At 43.3% G+C, this 25,171-nt stretch overlaps 1 protein-coding gene across 2 annotated transcripts in view; it reads right to left on the bottom strand.

The window, feature by feature from the left end:
* The window catches only part of zgc:158766 (uncharacterized protein LOC100009641 homolog), a 112,308-nt gene extending 91,361 nt beyond the window's left edge, over positions 1-20,947 (bottom strand). For both annotated transcript variants that reach the window (XM_042331766.1, XM_042331767.1), the window contains exon 1: positions 20,627-20,947. In XM_042331766.1, the coding sequence (XP_042187700.1) occupies positions 20,627-20,683 (57 nt within the window). In that variant the 5' untranslated portion in view covers positions 20,684-20,947. The remainder of the gene's footprint in view (positions 1-20,626) is intronic.
* Positions 20,948-25,171: the final 4,224 nt, after the last annotated feature.

Here is a 25,171-nt window from a genome sequence, read left to right as displayed (position 1 = left end):
GTAGGGCGGTTGGGGCGGGGGACGTGGAGCAGACCAGAGCCAGAGGAACGGAGGGTACGGGCAGGTAGGTAGGGGGATAGTAGGTTGGAGAGGTAGGAGGGAGCAAGGCCGTGAATGGCCTTGTAGGTGAGGATGAAGATCTTGAAACCAAGACCTAGACCACCTTCTTCCTCTTCCGCCACATTATCTGCCTCCGACCATACCTTACCACAAATGCAGCCGAAACTCTCGTGCATGTGTTTGTCACCTCCCACTTGGGTTACTCAAACACACTCCTTGCCAGTCTCCCCAGCTCCACTATTCAGAGGATCCAGCTCGTTCAAAACTCTGCTGTCCGCATATTGACCCAGACCAAACTCCGTACCCAAATCTCACCAGTTCTGGCCAGGCTCCATTGGCTCGCCATCACCGAACGGATCGACGTCAAGATCCTCACTCTCATGTTCAAATCCATTCACCCTCTGGCACCTCCCTACTTCTCCGACCTCCTCACTCCCCAATCCACCACCTGGAGCCTCCGCTCGACTGGCGCCGGCCTCCTGCTCGTCCCTCGCAACCTCCGCCCCAGCATCAGAGGTCGCGCTTTCAGCCACTACACCCCAAAATTTTGGAACACTCTCCCTCAATCCCTCCGCCTTTCCTCTTCTCTCCCCTCTTTCAAGTCCCGGCTGAAAACTTTCCTCTTTTACTGTGCTGACGGCCACCTCCCCCCTTCCCCAGGCTCGGAGTCAGGCTCTGCCACTGCTAAGCGCTCTGTATCGCTACCCTGCATGGAGGGTGCTATATAAGTGCAAGTTATTGTGGTTGTTGTTGTAAACGGAATAAAATAATTACTGACAATAATAAGTACAAAATGACGAGGAGATTCTCAGCGTTGAGAATCAGTGATGTAAAAGGAGCAATACATAGGAATGTTACCTCATTATATAAAAGGTCATTCAGCCCTTCAGACTGACTACTTCCACAAACCAGCACAAAGTGTGGACTCCATCTCACCCACTCTATCTTTAGGATGAAGCTTATACATGCTTCTTGGCCCTAATCCTCACACAATCAAATAAAAGGTATTTCCTGCATTTGATTGCTCATTACACTACAACCGTCAGCTTCAATGAAATTGAAAGGTTCACACCATAATTAGGTTCAAGAACAAGACTGGAGGAACAGCCCGGGTATCATACGATATATTCCTGGATGACTATCAAAGACTGTGTATCAGCCATAGCTGAACTTACAATGATCAAGAGAGCTATTCTGCAGGAAACAAAACACATCAATCTCTTATCTTCAAATTTTAATGCACTGTCTCAAAAGAAATAACACCTGAAAGGTGCCCAGCAGCTGGAATGATCTGTAAAGCATTTTCAAAGTGCTACATCTAAAGATAGCAAGGCTTTCACCAGCTTCGCTTTCAAACCTAGCCAAAATAATCCTGATGGACTGGAAAGATACCTTTCTTCAATTCAAAAGATAAATCAGTTTGACTGTCCTGTGTCCACCTTAAATACTTTATTATTTTCCCCACTGTCTGCACAGATTCCTGTCTTCAAATTAAGCACCTGTTCAGACAAGAGACGATAACTGGAGTTACCACCTGGTTTGCATAAAGCTCCTTTTATTTGCCAGCCACGGTACCTGCATCTGATAAACTGATGGGATCAGCCAGAATAAGTTGGACGCAACTAGAGTATATTTGGAAAATCAAAGAGAAGCGAGTGGAAGGTATTCTATTCCTGACTGCTCTGGCATATGCTTCTCATCTTCTCTGCACTCTTTGGAGTGCTATGGGTACAAAATATTTCAACCCAAATCTGAGGCCAATGAATTGCACCTAGTAAAGTACAACCTCACAGCAGTGAAACCAGCAGTCAGCCCTGACTAATTCAGATAAAACTTCTCTCAGTCGCACTCTCTTTCCAGAAAACTGCAACAGCATCATTTTTCGTTTAGGGGAGATTAAAATTAAATAGCAACAACAGGCATAATTTTAACAACTGTATACTTTGATAACCTGTCGCAAAGCCAATTTTGTTTTCTAACTCCCTCACTTTTGCACTATAAATATGACAATTGATGTGCGTAGTTACCCATAGCAGCTGGCAACTGAAACCCTCCATTCTCTCCCCACCACTCCACTCCTTTCCAAACCTACAAATCTAAATTAAATGCATTTCACATTGGAAATGAACCGCAGCAATAAAAATACCAATGTACAGCAAACATCTATTTCTCAAGTAATAACTAAGACTACCTAGGGACTGAGAGGAATAGGAAATCAGTCAAAATTCACACTTGAATAAATTAATCAATTTAGAATACAACTTAATTTAACAACCGATATAATCAAAGGCTTGCGCGCCTTCCACATAATGTAGTATAAACATATATTGGCTAAATGTCACTTTTTAGTGAAGAGCTACCAGCCTCCAAAGTTTCATATTTTGGAGAGTGAAAAGTCAAATTGATTGTAGTGGCAATACTGTGATTGATACACAGGCAGAGTGAACAGCACCGAAAAACAACCTCAATTCAGTTCTGCGTTCAACTGAGGGACGGATTCCGTCAAACTTTGCAACAGTAACACCTTAGGCCTCAAGGTAAATACACAAAACATGAGATGGGAGATGGTGGCTGTCCTTCTGTTGAGATGTTAAACCGAGATCCTGTCTAACTGTTCCGGTGGACATTAAATATCCCATGGCACTATTCAAAAAGAGAAGAGAGTTTCTCCTGGTGTCCTGGCCAATAATCCCTCAGATTAACTAATCATTCAAATCATGGCTGGATGTGGCTCATTGTTGGGTGCAAATTGGTTGCTGTGTTTACCTATAGAATACCGTCACTACTCTTCACAGAAACTAGTCACAAAGCCGTTGAGATGTTTCAACCTTATAGACGCTATATCAAATGCAAGGATAAATATTAATACATAATGATTACCTGCTCCAAAAGACCATGGATGCAGAATGAATCAAGACATATAACTATTAAGGAATATGAACAAAAGGCAGGAAAATAGGACTGAATAAATAATGAGATGCAATGACCCGTCCTAATAAAATGGTAAAACAGCCTGAATACATTTGTTCCTTTGTTCTGATGTGTGTTTCTTTGCCACATGTTGAGGTGCATTGCTCAAGCTTTCCTTCTTCATACCCCTTCCAGTCAAGACGAAAAGCATCAGTTCTCTGAGTGAGTCGCCCTAACCTCATAGCTACAATCTGATGGAAGTTACTGCAACTAAAGCAGAAGATTGGAATGTGGCCACTTGCTGGTGGGGAGAGAGAAAGGGAGTGCTTGGGGGAGATATCACAGCATGGAGTCCAGTCCATTGCTACCTCCACACACTTTCTAGCAGGGATCTCTGCATACGGATCAGAAATGATCTGGCTAATTTTTCCCCTGTCATCATCAGAGAGAAGGCGAGACTGGGGACAACTCAGCCTAAACTGGGAATAGAAACCTGTTAGCATCCTCTAGGCTTGTGTGGCCATTATGGGGAAGATACAACCTTTGTGGGTTTTAACCCGGGTCTCAACCAGACAAAATATCCCCCTGCTCCCAATTCTATAGGAGATTTAAGACAGGGAATGGCAATGCTGAAATCAACAGGAAACAAATTGTACCCACGTAAGATCTTCATCTCCAAAATCTAGTCTGTAAGCAAACAAAGCAGTAGTGTCTCTTGAACTACAGCAACAGTAAGTACTTGATCTGAGCCAGAGTGGATGCATGAATGACTTGGGAAATTGTCTGGCACAAGTTGATGAAAAAGATTAAAAGTTCTTGACTGAGTAGCGGTGGAGACAAATGGCTCATTCATGTTAGCAAGTTCTGCTCAATCAACCGAATCGACGAGAGGTTTAAATTCATACATACCCTCGGTATAATTACTCTGCCCTGACGCTCTGTCTTTCCTTACTTCTAATGCCTGTTTGTGATCAGATTCCTTTGATTGCTCAGCATGAACTCTCAGCATGAACTTTAAAGCCTCTACTCTTAAGGTATCTAATGACAGAGTTTTAATGGTGAATACTACGAATTCCCTGGTAGTCAGGGAGATTGGATTTGGTTTGGTTTGGCCGTACTGCTTGGAACCAAATGTGATCCTGTAACCTGATAATACCACAATCATCCTAAAGCAGAAACAGGTACACCTGGATAGACCTATTGTCCTCCCCATGCTCTTTATTACTAACAAGCTGGACATCAGACGGTAACTGTATTTCATCTGTCTATCAAGGGTTGAGTTGAAGTGATTAATGCCCAGATTTACCTTTCAAGGATGAGAACGCAAGCAATTCAATTAAAAAATACTCTGGAATACCAATGGATGTCACTGTTATAAAATTTATCAAATCTGCACTATTTATAACCCTTGCATTTGATATAGCATCTTATAATGTTGTCAAGATGTCTCAAAGTGCTTAACAAAATTTACGGTAAGGTGTAGTGTCTGTGCAGGTGAACACAGCAGTCAATTTGGACACAACAATGTCATGTGTGAATGATCAATTTCATCTGGGGAATTTGTTGGCTGGAACACCAGAAGAAACTCCCTCTCTTTTCAAATGGTGCCTTAGGATCTTTAATGTTCAGCTGGATAGACAGAAGAGACTTTGGTTTAACATCTCATCTGAAGGACGGCAGCTCCAACAATTCAGCACAACCCCAGCACTATATTAAAGTGCCAGCCTAGAAGTTGAATTCAAAGCACCAACATGGGGCTGGAACCCACAGCCCTCTGATACAGAGGTGGGGCTTGCTACCAATTGAGCCAGTCTGACACCTAGTTCTCAGCAACTAAAGGTCAAACGCCTAAAAATGTGCATACTCGTGCACTTGTAGATGTGAGGATGTGATAAACGGCAGTCACTCTTCAGTACAGGGCATTAATGTGGAACCCACACTATAAGTAGGTCTAGAGATTTGTGGGGGCAGGTGTGCGTGTGCAAGCATAGTCTCCCCGCAGCCTGCAACAAAAGAGCGAAGGGCCCATCATTTTGGGGACACCCAAAATTACTACCATGGTTGCAATTCTGTCCAACACACAGCATTCGTATATTTAATTCAGAAAACCAACAGCTGCTTTCATAACAAAGTAAAACAAATAGTTTTCGCAGAGATCAGTTTAACTGATCTATTCAGTGTGGGTGTGAACACCCTCTCCCTCCTTCTACTGACATCAAAACAGTAGTAGTTCTGCGGTTGTCCCACACCGCAGGTCACTGAGACCCTCATACACACATTCATAACATCCAGGCTCGACTACGCAAACTCCCTGCTTGTCGATCCCCTCAACTCCTCCCTCCATAGGCTGCGGATCATCCAGAATTCAACAGCCCATGTCCTCTCCCGCACAAGGTTCCGCAACTCTACCACCCCCTCCTCACCCGACTCCACTGGCTTCCCATCACACAGAGGATACAGTTAATGATCTTGGTCCTCACCTTCAAAGCCCTCGATGGCCTTGCTCCTCCTACCTCTATGAACTTCTATCCCCCTACCAACCTGCCCACTCCCTCCACTCAGCATGCTCCGGCCTACTTCACAGCCCACGCCTCACCCGCCCCACCATTGGCAGGCGAGCCTTCTGCCACTCTGGCCCCACCCTTTGGAACTTCCCACAGTCCCTCCGCCTCGCCCTTCCCTTGCCTCCTTCAAGACCCATCTCAAGACCCTCTCTTTGACCGTGCCTTCGGTCAATCTTCTTCCCCCCCTGCCCTCCACCCTCCTCAATTCCGACCCCCAGCTTGGCTCCGAAACATTAATTGTCCAGCGCCTTGGGATGTCCTCCCGATGTGAAAGGTGCTGTACAAATGTAATTTTGCTGTTGTAGTTTGGCCGATACCAGCCGAAGCCTCTGAATGATGACACAGTTGTTGCAGCTTATGGAGCACAGCTTTAGAGTACCGCTGGACATGATGCTGATCTAACTCTGATTGATTTAGCATCCTATGCAGTAGCACTGCTCCACAGTGTCGTGTGAGAACTCCTCTCCCACACAATCTACTCTCCGAGTGCAGGTCCAGCTGCTGCACAGCTGACAACCAATAACCAGAAGGAGTCTTCTTCTCAACTACGTGATAATCTGAAATAATAAAAGGGAAATAAATACTTGCGGGTTTACCGTTTCTTCCTACTGTCATCATCTCAGTGTCAAAGATGTCCTGATCACTCGCCAGTGAGCAACAAGAGCAACAGAGGATTATCATTGGCTTTTGGCACCTTCACGCTGCTATCTCCAAATTCATGCCACATGATTCTTCACAAACCCAGGGGCCAAGTAATCTTTTGTAAAGTGATTTCCACAGTGCCCCGAGGAGGACAATTTCAGAACCACAAAGAAAGGAACCAGGTGGAACTCACATGCGCAAGACAATCCAGTTGGTAATGCAAGAGAACCAGGTGTTTCATTCAGCCCTGAACGCCTGGTCTGTAATTTCTCTATGCAGTGATAATGATTTACGAGTTGAAATGCTTGAGTATAAAAAGTCTGGACATGGCACATATGTGAGATCACATTTTTTTCCAGTCACCACGAACCACAACAGCAGGTGCTGATGTGAGATTTTTTTTTAGTAAATGCTTCATAATCATTGTAATGCGTCAGACTTTGCTCCATCGGTAGCACGCTCGCCTCTGAGTAAGAAGGCTGTGAGTTCAAGCCTCACGTCAGGAGCTTCAACTCATGTAGTCTAGCTGACCCTCCAATGCAGTACTTGGTGGGGGGGTATTGTTGGAACTGCTGTCCTTCGGATGAGATGTTAAACCGAGATCCTGGCTGCCTGTTCAGATAGATGTTAAAGAGTCCATTCGCTATTTGAAAAGAGAATGGAGTTTTTCCCAGTTTGCTGGCCAACATTCCCCCAAGTAAAAGTGACCATTCTCTTCAAGGCTCTTTGTGGGATTTTGCTGTGTGCAAACTAGCTGCCAAATTTTCTGACAAAATACGCAGTTACTACAATTTGAGACGTTTTGGCTTAACAAGGTTGCACAAAAACATTTTTTCCCAGTATCAAACAACTTTTAGGATGCAGTACTAACCGGGGATTCCCAAAAAGGAAGCTTTTAACAATAAAAAATCACAAATCCTGAATAATGTAGATGCCTGAACACATGTATCCTACACCTGATGTGTCCCACTGAAATTATTAACAATGCCTTTCGTTGCACAGGATGGAACATTATCTGTAACAGCAGCAATGAGTCAACATTCACTCTGTAACATGCACCTCAGATAGAAAACCCAAACTGTTTCAGGAAAAGGATGCTGACTTGTAAACGTTTTCCCCTCCAATTTTCTCCCCACCACCCACGCTCATGGATGCACTGACTCATAAGGCTAATAATAATATCACTACTAATAACATTAATCCTTGCATTTGATATATGTGCCTTATCACATCACAGAATCTATTGTCAAGTGGATTACCTGTATATTTTGTGGGTGAAACATGGCAGCCAATTGCACATAGCAGTGTCCCACAAACAGTTGTGGTTCCACAGAAACCAGCAACCCTTCGGTATCTTAGCAGTCCTCACATATTAGCCCAGGTGTTGGGCTTGAACAAGACACCCGCATACGAGGACACCTTGTATACTTGGCTCAGAACGGAAATTATCTTGGAGCAGAATTCCAGTAGGACAGCATGACGTAAATGGGGTTGCTGCAGGAGAAGCACTTTAGATTCCCGTGTGCCATTTACCCTGCAATTTTTCTACATGAGCTTTTTCAGTCTCTCCCCTCTTCTCCCCACCCCCGTTAAGTGCCATCAAATTCTTTACTGAGAGAGCTTGAAACACACCCATTCAGCAAAATGGCCAACAGATGTCACAAGCACTTCACAACGCAATCCCTGGGGTCACCAAACCTGGGCTCTCTCCAACCAGCACCTTAAACTCTCGCAAAATAGGTAAGCAGGGTGTGTCCCTCCAGGGAGAGAATGTGCATATTCCATGCTAAATACATGGAAATTTCCATGTGTAGGTGGCATATATATGTCGAATGCTCAGTCTGGTTTGGATACTCTTAAGCTTGGTGGTGGGTCCCGCATGTGTCTGACACCCGGCTGACCAAAAAAAAAGCACTTTGCTTTAAAACGATGAGTGACAGGGTGAAATGGGAAAGCAGGAAGAAACTTGGCCATCACTTTACAAACAGTAACTCCTGGGTTTTATTCCAGGCAAGCCCTTCCATCAGTAATTTATCTTTGAAATCTTCAAGGTATTTTCAGAAAAGCTCCAGCAGGCAGAAAAATGCACTGATTCACAAGCCAAAATCTTCTTTAATGCGTAAAGATCATGGCTAATGAAAATGCCAACATTCAAAGGGAACGTGCAATCCCAGGATGCGCTGTGCAATGAGGAGCATATTTCTGTCAGTCAAAATAACAGCATTCCAAGTTTTAAACTACGTTCAGTGCTGAGGAAAGATGAGTACTCAATGAGAGGCAAGTTTCTTTGTGGTTCACCTTACCCCCCCACAATCCTCCTTCACTCAGATTCAGGCCAGGTTGACTTCCCTCAGCGACTCAAACATGAGCTGGCTCCTACCCTGCACACACAGTCCGGATCCTAAACCTAGCAGTAGCCCCTTGTCTGGTCCTAGTGACAGCACTGAATCTTGGTTAATGATGGCCGGCCTGTCATAGCTGGCTAGAAAAGCTAAGCCTCCCTAAATTCAGGCAACCCTCGAGTTAGGGTGTTTGGGAAATTACACAGGATTTTTATTTTTAAGCGTTTCCCCTTGATGAACACCAATGGTCAGTGCTCCACCCTGGGAGATCAGCACTGAGCCCAGTTGGCCAGCAGTGAGCTGACAGGCCAGAGATGAGCCCTGGTGTTTGCTGTTCCACTTGAACCTTACCCATGTCAAACTTCAGTAAGCCCTAATTTATACCACTCATTCCTGCCACTGATGCTCAATAGATTGTATACTCTCAACACACATTTTTTTCTGCTTGGTCCTGTTTTAGCTACAATTTCAAAGGTCACTAAAGTCCTTGTGTAGTCTAACTCCTTATCGTAACCATCACAGCGTGAACAGACAACTCTGCAAGCTTACTATCACCCAGCACAGGTCTAGGAAGGAAGCTACTGCCAGACAACAAACACTATAGTGAGTGCAGATAACTGCATGCAATTTGAAAACTATTTTTGTTTAACTCTTCAGTTTTTTTCTGTGCTCTTCAAAGTCATTGACAGCAATGAAACTTTTGGCTGCAGCTTTTTCTCTCCTGTTCACTAGATGTAATGAGTTTACTGATGTATGCTGGGCTATTCTGCTCTATTTAGCAACTTTGTCGCTCTACTCTTAGATGAGAATAATGACATTTTAAATAATATCGTTAGATTTTAAATATAAAATGATACTATATGGGAAAACAATGGTTTGGTCAGCCAGGTGTCTGACACAAACAGATGTCCATTACCATACTTAAAAGAGTATTCAACCACAACTAAGAGTTCTATACATCTCACCTACACATAAGAGATTCCCATGTATTAGAATGGATTGCACACTCTCTACCTGAGGGAATGCATCCTGTTCACCTAATTCTGCAGAATATTAGGTGCAGGTTGGCTAGAGCCAAGGCTTGCGGACTCCAGGGTGCTGCTGGAGTCTAACCAGCTAAAACCACATTGCTTGCCATTGAAAGCACTGGCCAACAAGCTTCCTGCTGTTTGTCCATCTAGGACCACCTAACGGCTCGAGATAGAGATGGAAAAAGTCATAGAAAGACACAGAAAGTTAGAGACTCAGAATCTGAGACTGCCAGAGGGCCAGAGTAAAAGCGACAAACAGAGTGACAAGACACAAAGTGAGAAGAGTTTGAGAGACAGATAGTGAGACAGACAGAGAGGAGACTGAGAAAGAGAAACAGAGAGACACTGGCAGACAGACAGACTCAAGTGAGCGAGACAGGAAGATCGCCAGAGAGAAGTTATGAAAGGCAATTTTAAGACTGACCAGGAGGTAATTCTTACTTATTTATTGGTGCACAGTAGGAAATTCCCTTTGTTGTAAACATACTGGCGTAAATAATCACATAATCTGCATGTAACATCAAATGACACAGAGCTTTATCTCTCTCTCCCCCACAAACCACAGTAAACCGTTTTCCATAAAGTTTATTCCCTTATAATAAACTTTATACTGCTCTTAAACAAAGCACCTGTGAACTATACACCAGCATTAATCAATACCTTCAGGAAATGGGAGAGAAAAATAAAGTGAGGGAAAAATGAATAAAAACTCTTGCAAACACCACAGAACAGATCCATGATCAAAAATTTGGTTATAAATAATAACAACAATCTTCGGAACACCATTTTTCACATCAGGACATCTCATAGTACTTCATAGGATTTACTGTAAAGTGTAGTGACTGTGTAGGCATACATAAAGGAGTTCCACAGACATCTTTATTGGAAGATATTATACATTACACTTTACAGTATCCTGCGAAGCACTTTTCAGCGCCTTGAGATGTCCTCCCGGCGTGAAAGGCACTATACAAATGTGATTTTGTTGTTGTTGTCGTTGTTGTTGAACATCCTCCTGACATGAAAGGCACTGTACCAAGTGTAAGGATTTATTATTATTATTATTTTGAGAAAGATTCCAGTGAGAGGTTTCATTGACCACAGGACAGCGGTACGGGAGCTGTAATTTGCTACAGTATCCAAGGTTGGGGGGGTGGGGGAAACGGAAATCAGTCAGCATTCCTGCTCTTGATCCCTATCCAGTAATTCCCACTGGGTGTATCTCACTTATGTGGATGCCAAATGAGGACAGATTGAGCTGGGCTGTAATGTTGCCACAAACAATTTGCCCCCCTGACATTCGCTGTCTAGGCTCACACATGAAGGAAGGCCACTTGGGATCAGCAATTCTGCCCTACACAAATACTTGACCTTACCTAAAAGCTTGTTAAAATTCCAAAAGTAGCACCAGGAATGTTAAAGGCACCAAATAATATTGCTGCAATCTTTGTTTTATTTACGGAGACAGAGAAGGAGGACGGGTGTGTCAAATGACCTTCAGTGCAATTGATATGACAATCCATTGCGCAAGAGTTTATTTAATTCCATTTTACGGTTGCAAACACAAAAAGGTGTGTCAAACACTTTTTTCATCAAGCCCTTTGAGTAAGTTTGTTTGGCAAAACTGCAGAAACTGTTTTCCAAAGGGCAAATTCAAGTCAATTTTTAGTTTTTTATAAGAAAAACGCACAAAGCAAAGTTAGATGTTTTCCTACAAAGGTCTTCGTTACATCCACCCCACCCCCAGAGCAATTGTGAAAGTGACTCAGGGGTCTATTACAAAAGGGTTGTTTTGTACATCTGGTTAGCCAGTCCTGAACAAAGACTAATTCCAGCAAATGCAGACTACAAAGTTGACAACTGCTGGTGTCACTTTTTCTCTATGTTGCATCCTGCAGATGTGTGAAATTCCAGCGTAACCCTTTCACCGCACCTTTATGATGCTAACAAACAATATATCCAGGAGAAAGACCTGAAAAACAGCCTCACTTCATCATGAATCCAAGATGACGACTCTGAGTATTTTCGGTCAGCCTTGGCCTCTCCCAATCGTCAGAGGTTTAGGGAAGGGTGGGGGAATGTAAAGGTATTTCTAAACACATTTTAATATATCAGCCTCATCCTTAAATAAGGAATGTTATGTGTCTAAGACTGCTGCAATTCTGACCCCATAGGCTACCAAAAAGAAAATTAATGCATCTTTAAAATGATAAAACGTCCTTTCACATTGGAAATATTGCACCACGTTGACAGATTGCAAATCTAAGGCAAACAGTTTCTGTTCTTTACGTTTCTCTCCAGGATAAAATGCAAATCTCCTGGCAGCCTGTAGCAACCGCATGTGCTGCACCTTCTCAGCTGTGAATCTTGTCAATTCACTCACGTAATCCAAACCCCGTCAGAGACTCGACAGCAACTTGCTCTTATCTCCAGACCCGAGAACCAAACATCCTCTGGGCAAAACGTGACTGCTCGTCTCCAGTTTCTGTTCAGTTGCTGACAGTGAATGAGAGATGTCTTTGCAAACCCTCGGCCCAATGTGGAGAGGTAAACTTGGAGAGAGCACTGCCATAAGAACTTCTAATCACCAGAGTCATATTACACAGTTTACTCTGAAAAGAGAACCAGAATTCACAAAACAATTCCTAGAACTTGATAATAAGACTTCTTTTCAGGGGGCATCTACAGTAGGCTGACAAGATTGTTTTTTTATCAGCTGGGTGTCTGACATGTGGAAACCCATCACCTTGCTTAAAAGTATCCAAATCAGACTGGGTGTTACACGTACTTATGCCAACTATACATGAAAATCTTCACGTGTCTGGAATGGAATGCACACTCTCTTCCCTCGGAGCAACCCATCCTGATTATCTAATTCCAGAGGTGCAATTTAGGTGTGATTTGGCAAGAGTCGAGGTTTGGGACCACAGAGTATGCGATTTCAAGATCCTCGCAAGTACTTACAAATCAATTCACGCGCTAGCACCTTCCTACCTTAACCTTAACTTATAAATCAACTCAAACTCCCAACTCCTTGACCAACTAGGACCACACTAGAGGGTGAAAAATGATGCACTTAATGTCACAATTGTCACCGGCCCAATTATTCACTTCATCGGAACTTCTACTCTTGGCCATGTCTCATGACTGGCAATGAGTGAACACACCCAGCTGCTTGAAAGTGGTTGCATCCAAAGCTTGTAGCAGAAGCCATTGAGGCGTTTGTCAATTTTCAAACCTGCCACTCACTGCTGTTCAGAGCTGGCTTACAAAATACTGTACTAAACTTTTCTTTAGACCCACAGTGAGGTCTATCTAGTATTCCATGTGTTTGTGCAGCTGGGCCTACAATATGGAGACAATGCCATCAACCGTGGAGCAGAAGATGTTCCTGGCTGGATTATTGAACATTATTAGCAAACCGGGCAACATTCTGGATCTCAGGTTGCAGCCTTTCAATGGTGCTTTTAACAGCTTAACCAAATTCACGCCCACTAAAGCAAAAAATTGTTCCCGCTTCAAAATCAGCAGCTCTCCAAGCAGGAATCCAAGACAGTAGCTTGAGCACTTTCAGGCAGCTTAGGGAGCCACAGTTATTCAGAAAACGGTAGGACAGTTAACTCAAAACACAATTTAAGGAACTGATGTGTTCAGTCCTGACTTCATTGTGGATTTCATTTGATTTCTGCCTTGCTCTGATGTCCAACATGCAGCCTAACCAGAATAAATGTGGGAGGTAAACCGTTTGCATTTCTCAAATGCTAACAAGCTCCTACACTGCTCATTGTATCTTGAAGCCGATGATCAGCAATCATAATTCTCCTGCTGGGAAGTTGTGGTGTAAATGAAGCAGATCTAATCAGCCCCAGGAGGGGCAATTAGTTCTGGCAGTCATTTCAGGTACAGGAGGTGCAATGTGTCTCTTTGTTTAGCATTCCAAAAGGAAGAGAGATTTGCATGCTAATTTTGCTGAAATTCACCTCCTTTCGGAACAGAAACACCTGAACTCAGCCAATGCACCTGGATTCTACTTTGTCTCAGATCTGTCTCTCACTCTGTCCTTCAATTGCAATCAATCTGAAGTATGGACGCTCATTGGCAATAAACAAGAACACAATAACAACAATAATAATCCATGCATTTGATATAGCGCCTTATCGAGCTGATGAGGCTTCTTAAAGCTCTTCACAGGATTTACTATGATGTGTAGTGACTGTGTAAATCTAGGCAAAACGACAGCCTATTTGCATAGAGCAATGTCCCACGAATAGCTATGAAGTCAATGATCTTAACTGGGGCATGTTTGGCCAGGACACCAGGAGAAACTCTTGATTTCAATCCTGGATCTTCCTCATCTCAATGCAAGTTGTTGCCTCCTTCCCCACCTCTCCCTATTCCAACGCAATTTAATTCTTTGGTGAAGTTGTTTGTTTGCTCTTATTGCCTCTAGTGAATGGAACATTTTTCCAGGTGCAGCAAACAGTGGAAGCTTTCACATGCCAATTGCTAAGGTTGGCAACCTTCCTATTCCATGTATACCATGGGATTTATCTGCTCGTCACATATGGCAGAAAGCCTGATTCTGTTAACAATCAATAAGTAATGGACACCAGTGTTAGGAGCAAGTCAAAGACCCTCCCCAAAGTCTGTTATAGCTTTTTAAAAATAATAATAAAATGAACGCAAAGATCCCCTAACTTCACATTTAGATTCCCTGCTTTGTGCTGATGGCAGTGCTAGGATCAGAGGCAGAGCAGCAGGATGGATAAATCAGTGTAGCTTTCAGTGGCGTCAGCTACAAGAGCACTGGATCTGAAGAAGAATTACAGGCAATATGCCATATTCTGAACCACAGGACTCAAATTCCTGTTGTGTTTCGATTTTGCTACGTGTTTTATAAATCGGGAAATCTCATCAGAAAAAGTATTGTCCATGTTACTACACGGTAACGCCGATGGAAATTTCTGCCTTGATGTCCTTAAAGATGTGTGCATAGAAGGAGGGACAGAGAGAGAGTCTGGCAGGATGCTTCTTAATGCTAATAAAGGATGTGGGAGCATAGGAAGAGCGTGTATCTCCCTCTTTCAAACAAACACGCACAGATTGTATTATGTCATTGCACAAGGTCATGCAGTAGTGTTTAGAATGACTGTAACAAGCATCGTAACCGCCACAGCTGTCACAGGAGAAACATGCCACTGTACAAATCAATCAGGGTTTAGCATCACAGGTCTGGTAATGAAATTGTCAGTCACCTTGCAAATTCTAGTCAAAGACCATGGATTAACACACACAAGGCAATGGACAGCTGTACAAATTGGATAGCTTCAAACAGGTCATGCACACTAGGGTGCCAGATTGTCATTGTGGGACACTCAGAACCAAAACCGCAGCACATCCTGACTTGATCAGTTGTATATTGCAATACAAATGGCTTTGCATCATTTATAAATAATCTAGGCTTGATTTACAATTCTATAATATAGTAATAATAATAATCCTTGCATTTGATATAGCGCTTTTCACGTCGGGAGGACGTCCCACAGCGCTTCACAGAACACACTGTAAAGTGAATTGACTATATTTGTGGGCGAACGCGGCAGCCAATTGCACACAGCAATGTCCCACAAACAGTCGTAGATTGAAAATGATCAATTTATTATTGTTTTTGGTTTTGGAGGGATTATTATTAGGCTCTGTGTGGAGTAAGGAAACTTGCCCAAGGTTTCACCCTGCCTGGAATTGAACTCAGGTCTCTCACTTGCAAAGCAAGTGCACTAACCACTGAGCTACAGGACTCCAGTAATAGTAATAATATAATAATAATTTGATATAGCATTTGATATAGCACCTTGTCAGGTCATTGAAATGGCTCAAAGGGCTTCACAGGATTTACTGCAAAGTGTAGTGACTGTATTTTGTAAGCAACTGTCAAGTTTTTAGAGGGGTAAGAACGGTGCCAGTGGACAGAGAGAGGTTTATGATATCTGTGAGTAGGGGGGCAAGGAGGTGGAGCTGGGAAGTAAGGAGAGGAGTCGAGTGAGCAGGTGGTTGGTTTCATGTGGGTTATGGTGGTGGTGAGAGGGGAGGGGAAACAGGTTCAAAGGTGTGGAGGGAGGGATGGGTAGGGGTCAGGATGTGAGGGGAAGATGGGGAGGGTGTAGTGGTTGGAAGGGCAGAGGCAGCTGAGCGGATCCATTCGATTTTGGTTTTGAGGAAGTCCAGCATCTCCTCGCAGTTGGCATTGGAGTAGAGGATGGACGAGGCATGAGAGGATTGGCAGAGGAGCTGGTTGGTGATAGAGAAGAGGAACCTGGGGTTGTCCTTGGCTTCCAAGATTGGAGTAGAAGGACGATTTAGCGGAGTCAAGGGCGGGGAGGTAAGATATGAAAGGTCCAACCAGATCTGCCTATTGGATTTGAAGCAGGTGCGTTCAGGGGAATGCACCTGAGCCTTAAGATGGGTTGGTTGGCGGTGGGGGGAGAGATTGAGGAGTTCAGAGAATGAGAAAGGAAAAAATGACCCTTTTCATCTCTCTAAAAAGTAATTTCAAAAACAAATAGGCTGTTAATATATCCCAAATGTAACAAACAGCCTTTAATCTATCTCAAAAATGGTATTTGAAAACAAACAGGGCACTTCTTTATTTATACTTGAAATGATTGCTGACTTCATTTAACTTACTAAGTGTTGAGTTAATTATATTCTGATATTCCAGTTGTTGGTTTTTGCTCTGTGATTGATCAGACAACAGACACACTGTCAGCACAGGCACTGAAGGAGACTAACACCAATCCCATAACTTGAAGCATTTTTCTTTTGAAGTAGAATAAGCGATTGCCCAAAAATATGGAATGAAATATCCATATCAGATTAAACAGCTGGCTTGGACTTAGAAAGTCAACATATTGAGGAAGGAAAGTCCCAGCCAACTATCTCTCTTTTTGCCAATTTTTCTCCCCTTTCCTAGCCCCCTCTCCTGAAGGTAATGCCTCAGGTTTGGGTCTTGTTCCCACAGGCATCAACAACCATCAATTATCTCATGAAAATGACAATTCCTCATGCAACTATCCAATCAAACTATTCAACCATATAGGGCCTCACAAACAAGTCCAATCTACTACTCTAAGCTGACATCTGAACATGTGCACTTTCCAGATTTGGGGTGAAAGGGGCCAAAGGAATGGCTGTTTTTGCATTCCCAAAGCACAGCGGCATGAAGGCTCAGAACCCTATGCTTCAGCTAAGCTACTGACTCAGCACAAACCAAGCATTGAACTTGTGACCTTCTTGTCTGTAAGGTTTAATGTTACACCAGCTGCTACAACAAGTGGTTCTTTATCCAATCAACCATTGCTGGAGGTCACCGTCCAAGTGTCCCGAGAAGAGGGGAGATAAATTTTAACTTTCCACAAGCGGAAAAACACATTGGGATGGGTTTATCACACACAGACACACATGCAGACACACTGTATGAACCACTTCTGTCTGTTCTGTGTGTGGCCCATTTCACGGTAATGAACACACTGATTTCTTTGTTTCAAGTCCACTGCCACAGCTCAAAGCTACCTCATTGCTTTGTGATCTGACTGTTTGCAGCCAATGATCTGTCTTTTGTTCTCTGATTAACAATACACTCAGGTACAATGCTTCAAGAGACAGTAGTTAATATGAATCTTATGATATAGATCCTACAGCATTGACGGGGTTGTCAAAAGTTGAAGGTCAATATGCCGGTGCTATTTTTTCACTCATCCACTGCCTGTCCTTCACCTTCATGCTTCAGAAGATCTCAGAAAGTGGGAGGAATAGGAGAAGGTGTACTCATTTTGCTCGCCAATCAAAGTCAATTGGCGTATCGTTTTTCCAATGTGCTCTGTGCTATGCAAAAACAGCCATATATTTGGTCCCTTTCACCTCAAATCTGGACAGTACACATGTGCAGATGTCATCTTAGATTAGTATTGGACTTGTTTGTGAGGCCCTCCATGGTTAAATAGTTTGATTGGATAGTGGCTTGAGGAATTGTCATTTTTGTGAGATAATTTATGGTTGCTGGTGCCTGGGGGACAAGACCCAAACCTGAGGCATTAACTTCAGGAGAGTAGGTTAATAAGGCAATTTATCAAATGCAACGAATATTATTCTTAAATATCATCCTATAGACCAGAGATCGCCAATTTGTGGCCCATAGGATGCATTACACATATGCAAGTTGGCCATCCCTGCCATAGACATGGAACCATCAGATATGTGAGCCTGGCTCAGTTCGTAGCATTCTCGCCACTGAGTCAGTAGGATGTGGGTTCACACCTCACCGCAGGACTTAAACTCATGTAGTCTAAACTGACACTCCAATGCGGTGCTGGGGTGGTGTAGCCTTGTCAGAGATGGTATCCTTTTGATGAGACGTGAAACCGAGGTCCCATCTACACGTTCAGGTGGATTTTAAAGTAGCACTACTCAAAAAGAGAAAGAAATTTCTTCTGGAGTCCTGGCCGATAATCTCCCCATCCAAACCCCCCAAAAAATCAGTTACTTTGTTTGTTTACTTGTTTCCCCATTTGTGGGACATTGCTGTGTGCAATCTGGCTGCTACATTCGCCTAGAAATACACAGTCACTAAACTTCACAGTAAATCCGTGAAGCACTTTGGGAAGTCCTCCCGACCTGAAAGGAGCTGAGCCAAACACAAGGATTTAGATCCCGGATTTAAAAAGGAAGAAGCATTGGCTATAAAGGCTGTGTGTCTGCAGACAGCACAACAGCTCAATGTCATTATATGTTAAATAACTGGGTGGGGGATGAAGGAAGAAAAACCGTGAACACTGAACTAACATCTCATGTAGTATCTGTGTGGCCATTGTGGTTTACCACTCTATCCAGTGGTGAGTTCAGTATTTCTTGCAGCTGTTGTGCCCATCTGTGCCCATCTGCCATAGCTTACTATCCTAGCTCACACATAATACACTTGTGTGTGTCTGCTTGGCTCAGTTGGTGACATTCCTGACTTTGAGGCAGAAGGTTGTGGGTTGAAGCCCCACATTGAGATTTCAAACTCACATATTCTAGGTTGACACTCCAATGCAGTGCTGGAGAAGTGCTGCATTGTTGGAGATGCCGTACTTTGGATGAGGCATTAAACTGCCGCCTATTCATTTAGACGTTAAAGATCCCATGGCATTATTTGCAAAGAAAGCAGGGAGTTTCTCCTAGTGACAAACCGTCAAATAAAACTGGCCACAGTAATTGGTGGGACAGAGCTCCGGAAGCAGATTGTGATGGAGCAGAGTCCCTGGGGGTCAGTTTGCTGTACTTTCGGAGACACAGAGATGCAGCTTGCAGAATGAGCCAACTCTTTCAGGAAAGGAAGGTAGATGGATGATTTCCACTTAACTGCCTCACCCAGAGTGTGGCGAATACATGGAACAGGTTGTCCCTGGGAGGCTACGAAGGCAGGTGGTGGAGAAGGAATTTGAAGTGGGCAATAAGACGTCTGAGAGGGATTTAGGGTGGAAGCCATGTGAGATTGTGAGCAGTGGTATTTAGTAGATGGGACCGATCCAATATAATAAAATGATCTTTCCTGGTCCTGTACTTTCCTACGTTTGCAAGGAAGGAAATGTACGATGCAGGAAAATCAATGTATTATAAAAACAAACAAGTTGTAAGCACACCAGCAAAACATCATGCATCAGTGTTCAATCTCTAACAGTGGGAGATCCACGTCTGGAGAGAGTAAGTGATGTTGAAGGATCAGAGCCCGTCAGTGCCTTCACAAGAAGCATTTTGGTCCCATTCAAGTCATTGAATCTCGACACCCACCATGCAACTTTCAAGTTGCAATAAGCGATTTACATATCTATCATCGAGACATTCCTGCATGTCAATAAGCAGCAACAGTCCCACCATTTTTGAATTTCTTATCTCCCCTCCCACTTTTGGCAACTGTTGGCCGAAGATATTTTTGTTGCTATTTTGCTTTTTATTCCAGGCTGTTTTGTTGCACCTCAGTTTACAGATTGGGTGAAGTAAAGGAACCGTGCGTGCTGAGCTGCTTCAGAAATTCCAGCAGAGCAGCCCAGCAGTCCGAACATGGGAATTCTCCGGGGAGAAATCTTTCCCTTGTTAAGCACAAACATCAAAGCTGTCCATCTGCTGCAAGACTCAGATTTTAATCACACCGCTTAGTTTTCAGTTAGCCATCAGAATCTGTTCTCAACTCCCTGTCTCAGTCCCTCTGTCTTGCCCACCTTCAAATCACACCTGAAGACTTTCCTCCTCGACCATGTCTTCAGTCACCTCCGTTCTCTTTCCAGTTCGGTGTCAAACCACATTGCTGTTAAGTGGTCTGAGATGCTACTCACGTGGAGGGCACCATATAAATACAAGTTGTTAACTAAAACTTTTTAAGTAGTTAGACTGCCTCAAAACTAAGATTAAAGAGTACCATTTCTCATTTAGGCATGTTCCTTGCAGACCTGCACTGCAGTAAGATCTGGAGAGCTACGATACAACAAACATTGCCAGCACTGAAGCTAGAAGGCATTATAGGACTGTGATGAGCTGATGCTTAAATATCCATTGAAGAAATGTGGAAACAGCACCTTTATCTCAAACAATGTAGAGTATCTCTTTTTGTTCTTTGCCAAAAAAGCCTGATCTGATGTTCCAGGTCAGCCATGGTGCAAAGGATACCTCTCAGTGTCACATCATTAAACACGATGACAACAACAAGTTATAAAGCGCCCCTCACGTAAGGTAGAGTCCCAGAGCGCTTGACAGTGGCGGAACACACCGCTGAGCCGGGGGGAAGGGGAAGTGATCGTAAGCACGATCGAAGAGGAAGGTCTTCAGGCGCGACCTGAATAAGGGGAAGGAAGGAGCAAGACGGAGAGATAGATGAAAAGTGTTTCTGAGTTTGAATATCAATAAACACAGAAGCCAAAATAAAACACATGAAAAAGCAACTTAACTCACTTTAGTGTTTGTTGCTGGAAGAGCGTTAGAAACTGTCAAGCTTGCCCAGTCTTGTTTTAAGTAGTAAGTGCAGCTTTTTGGCTTCAATTTCACATACCTTTATGCTCAAACGGCTATCAGCTCTCGTCTTTGGGGCAGCAGGTCTGTGAGTCATGTTAAACAGATTCAGCACCTAAAGCCACACAATACCATAAAATCCACTCTCTGGCACTTCATGCTCTGTTCTTGAGTCCTTTTCATTTGCAGTGGCAAAAGATCTCTCACATTTTGCAGTGGGACTTCGTTCACATTTAACCCATAAGAATCTACACTCTAGGCACTGGGTATAATATATGTAAAAAGTTATTCTGCAGAGCTCAGTATTGGAGACACACTGCAGGCTTGAACAGTTGAGTCAACCCCCAGAGTCCAGGCTTCTCCCCTGCTGCTTTATTATGCATACTGATGCAACTTCCTCCTCCTATTCTCAAAGTTTAAACATACACACAATTCAATGTAGCCCAGCCCAGCAGGGAGTCAGAGCTCATCCCTCATCACTCTTCTACACAAAGGCACTGTCGCCACTTTCAGCTCAGAAGGTCATGATTCCAGGGGAAACCCTGGCTCCATTTCACGTTATGATTTTTTTAAAAAAGCAGAATGATACATGTCGAAGTGTGCTGAATCAATCTTTACTTTCCTGTCAGACCTGTTCTGATGAATTGAGGAAGGACCGCAGAGTACAGCATAGCACTGCATGGTATGCACAGCAATGTAGCACTGCACTTTTAATGTGCGTCAGAAACATTTTGAAGCCCTGTCACAAAAGTGTGTGCCACTGCCAGAATTTCATGTGAACCTGAACAAACAGAAGATACTGTAATGCCCAGCTCTGTATACGAGTTACAAAGGTTTTATATACCATGAAGGAAAAAACTATAAATCTTCATTATTTTGTTTTAGTTGTAGAAGACTGAGTGATAGCACAAGGACAAACCGCAGTGCAAGTCTCCAGCGAAACTGAAATAACAGGAGAGAGGACGAACATTGTGCAATTGGCTTCTGCGTTTCGCCCACAGTCAATTCACTTTACAATACATCTGTGAAGCGCTTTGAGACGCGTCAACGATGTGATAAGACGCTATATCAAATGCAAGGATTACGACTATTAAATTGAATCAATGGCTAAGTGACTCCAAGCTTGGGTTTCAATACCATCTAATACAATGCGGGTCTGGGATAGTGCTGTTTTGTTGGATATCCCAACCTTTGGATAAAACTTAAAACATGATCCCCTCTGCCTGTTCAGTGGGATATCAAAGATCTCATGACACTAGTCAAAAAGAGAAGGCAATCACTCCCAGTGTCCAAGCCACCAATCCCCCAAATTTACTTCACAGCTGTTTGTGGGATAATACTATGCGCAAATTGGCTGTTGTGTTTGCCTACAAAACGCACAGTCACTAACAATTTACAATAAATCCTGCGAAGCGCTTTGAGACCTCCCTACATGAAAGGCATTAAATCAAATGATACTTTCTAGAAGAGTTTTGAAAGTGGAGAGGATGAGTGCAAGATGGAGAAGGGATTCAATCAAAGCGTTCCAGAGAACGGAACCTGGTGGCCTAAAGTACATCCATCCATGGGAATGAGGGTTGTGGGCACGTGAACCAGCCAGAGTTGGCAGTGTGGAAGGAGTCAGTGGGAGATTGCAACAATACGGTTGGAGGCATTTGAACGGAAGAACGAGGATTTTAATGTCAATCTGCTGGGAGATGGGAAGCCATTGGAGAGGAGTGAAGATGACTGTGATAGACTTGCAAAGCCTGGTACGTGAAAGGGTAAGAGCTGCAGAGTTTTGGATGGCATGTATGGCCCACTTTGATCTGCTCCACCATTAATGGGCAAGCCTTCAGCCATTCTGCCCCTGTTCTCTGGAATTCCATTCAGGAGTCCCACTGTCTCACTCCCTCTGCCTTTAAAACACACCTTAGGACCTATCTTGTTGATCCTTCTTTTAGTAATTTTAACCATCTATGGGTTAAGTGGTGCTGCTCCTTAAAGAACTCGTATATCTTCACTTCCGCAGTCAAACGTCACAATTTAAATGTAGCGTACGTGTGTGCTCAGATCAGTGTACTTGACTTGTACTGCCATACAAGCCCAGTAGACAACTTCAAGCACTGAAACAACCAAACACTTGAGTTCTCCATTCGTTTCATGACTGAATCTATCTCACAATATCAAGCATTCTGTTGCCCTGCCTCTCAGATCAGTCGGGACTGTGATTGTTGCTGCTTTGATCAGGAGACTAAACAATGATGAAGCATGGAAAGAAGCCAGTAGGAATTAACCTGAAGGCCAACATTTTCCACACATTAAATCTTTATCTGAATGAAAGTATTCAATTCACTGGATACTCTTTGTAAAACGGTTTATTATTCATTTTCCAAACACAGTCCAAAACCAAGAACAAAACAACAATGCCCAAAGTTTAATTAAGCTGATATTCCCCGAACCAGCACGGAACTGGGTGGGATCCCCACAGCAGCAGGGTCAAAGGTGCCATCCAACAGCTCAATAGCTGCAGCAAGCAGCAAAGGGCACAGACTGCACTGGGAGCAGCAATTTTCCCACTCAGTTCCCGTTAACCCGACAAGCCATAATGAGCAGTGGTACTCGCTGGATAAGTTGTGTGAAGTTTACCAGGCAGTGTTCAAAATAGTAAGCTGGTTCGCCTCCAGTCTGTTTTAGCTGGTTAAACTCCAGAAGTAATAATAATAATCCTTGGATTTGACATAGCGCCTTATCACATCGTTGAAACATCTCAATGCGTTTCACAGAATATACTGTAAAGTGAAATAGCTGTCTATTTTGTGGGCGAAATGCATCAGCGTGTCGTAGATTGAGTGACCGTGTAATTATTATTTTTTTCAAGGGATTATTACCCCCAGAAAGCGATCCGACAATCAACTAACAACTAGGTTCCTACATACTGCTAGGTAAACAGAGGTGTGTGGAGTAAGGAGCTTGCCTTAGGTTTTTCCCCGTCCGGAATTCCAACGCACTCTCTGGGGGCCCCAAGCCTTGGCCTTGACGTCTTGCTAAATTACCTAACACTGATTAGGTGAATAGGGTACCTCCTTCCTGGGAGAGAGTGCATTCCAGACAAACAGAAATTTCCAGGCTGGTGTGGAACGATTAGTTTAGTTTGGTTTCCGTATGTCAGTCACTTGACTGAGCTGAACAAAAGGAAATGAAATTGAGGAGATATTTGCCAGATCACCTCTGTCAGTCATTGCCCAGGACATCGACAGGAGTAGATTGTCCTATGATGTGATGATTATCACCAGTGCTAACTATCACGTCTCGCATTGTATTTTTTGACATTTTATTCTCTGAATTTGCTTTCTGCCTCTTATGAAAACGCTGACTCAATGCTGGATTACTGTTCCATGAGCAGAGTACCCTCTCCAGTTTCTCATTCTGCACAGGTACATTGTACATCATATTTTTTTATTCAGCGAGTTGTTACGATCTGGAATGCACTAACCGAAAGGGTGGTGGAAGCAGGTTCAATAATAACTTTCAAAAGGGAATTGGATATATACTTGAAAAGGAAAACATTTGCAAGACTATGGGGAAAGAAAGGGGAGTGGGACTAATTGGGTAGCTTTCAAAGAGCTGGCACAGGCACGATGGGCTGAATGGCTTCCTTGTGTGCTGTAAGATTCTAGGACTCTATGTGATTCCAGACAACACATCTTATCTGACTGTTCAACTATAGGCCTCAGATGAGCCGAGCTGAGCCCAATCCTGCCCACAGCTGAGCCCAAATTCCACCCTGTCTTAGCCTGTTACCTCATTTGTGATCTTAAAATGGAAGATTGTGCAGGACTAAGGAAAATACAATTTTTTCTTGATTTAAAAATTAGAACTGGCTACTACATTAATACTGAATTTGCAATACCACGATTCTTAACATCCTAAATTTTAAATGGTCTGACAGAGTAAGACTAGATGGAATTTCAGGCCTCTGATATTCATTCCCACGCACTTTCAATAGAGGTTACTCATGCTGATTAGCAATGGAAAATCTGATTTTGACCACTTCCCTAGCCCAGGGGCACTGAAGCCAATTGTAACAACAACCACAACAATATAGCGTATAGCACCTTTCATGTTGGGAGGACGTCCCAAGGCGCTGAATTTTAACACCTCTTACTTGAGATCAGTCAACTTAGCACAGCCCAGAGATCAAAGCTGGGCCCATCTGGCTTCATATGGCTCAGTTTCATACACGGTCCAAGTGAGCCAGTGTGGGATGTCCACACTTCTCTTTTTGTTTAAAGCGAGGCAAGAATCATTTGGTAAATCAATCATGGTGACATCACACAGAAGTGATGCTATGGTGCTTTGACACATCATACATCATTGTTTGCCTGTTTGTAAAGAAACCAAGTGGGTTTGCAAACTATTTTTTTTCCTTAAGGCAATGCCCCTTTAATAGAAATTACAGCATCATTTGAGGGAAAAACAATGTCTCTTTAATAAAAAAGGCAATTGCCTCCATAATGGAAACAATAATGCCCCAAATGAAAAATCCACTACTTCTCCTGTAACATATTGACAGTGTGTTGTTATTGAGTTATTCCAATCCACT

Source organism: Callorhinchus milii, unplaced genomic scaffold (assembly GCF_018977255.1).
Source record: "Callorhinchus milii isolate IMCB2004 unplaced genomic scaffold, IMCB_Cmil_1.0 Scaffold2, whole genome shotgun sequence".
In the NCBI taxonomy this organism is placed as follows: domain Eukaryota; kingdom Metazoa; phylum Chordata; class Chondrichthyes; order Chimaeriformes; family Callorhinchidae; genus Callorhinchus; species Callorhinchus milii.
Note: the sequence above shows the minus strand (reverse complement) of the source record. Positions and strands in the feature narration are given on the sequence as shown.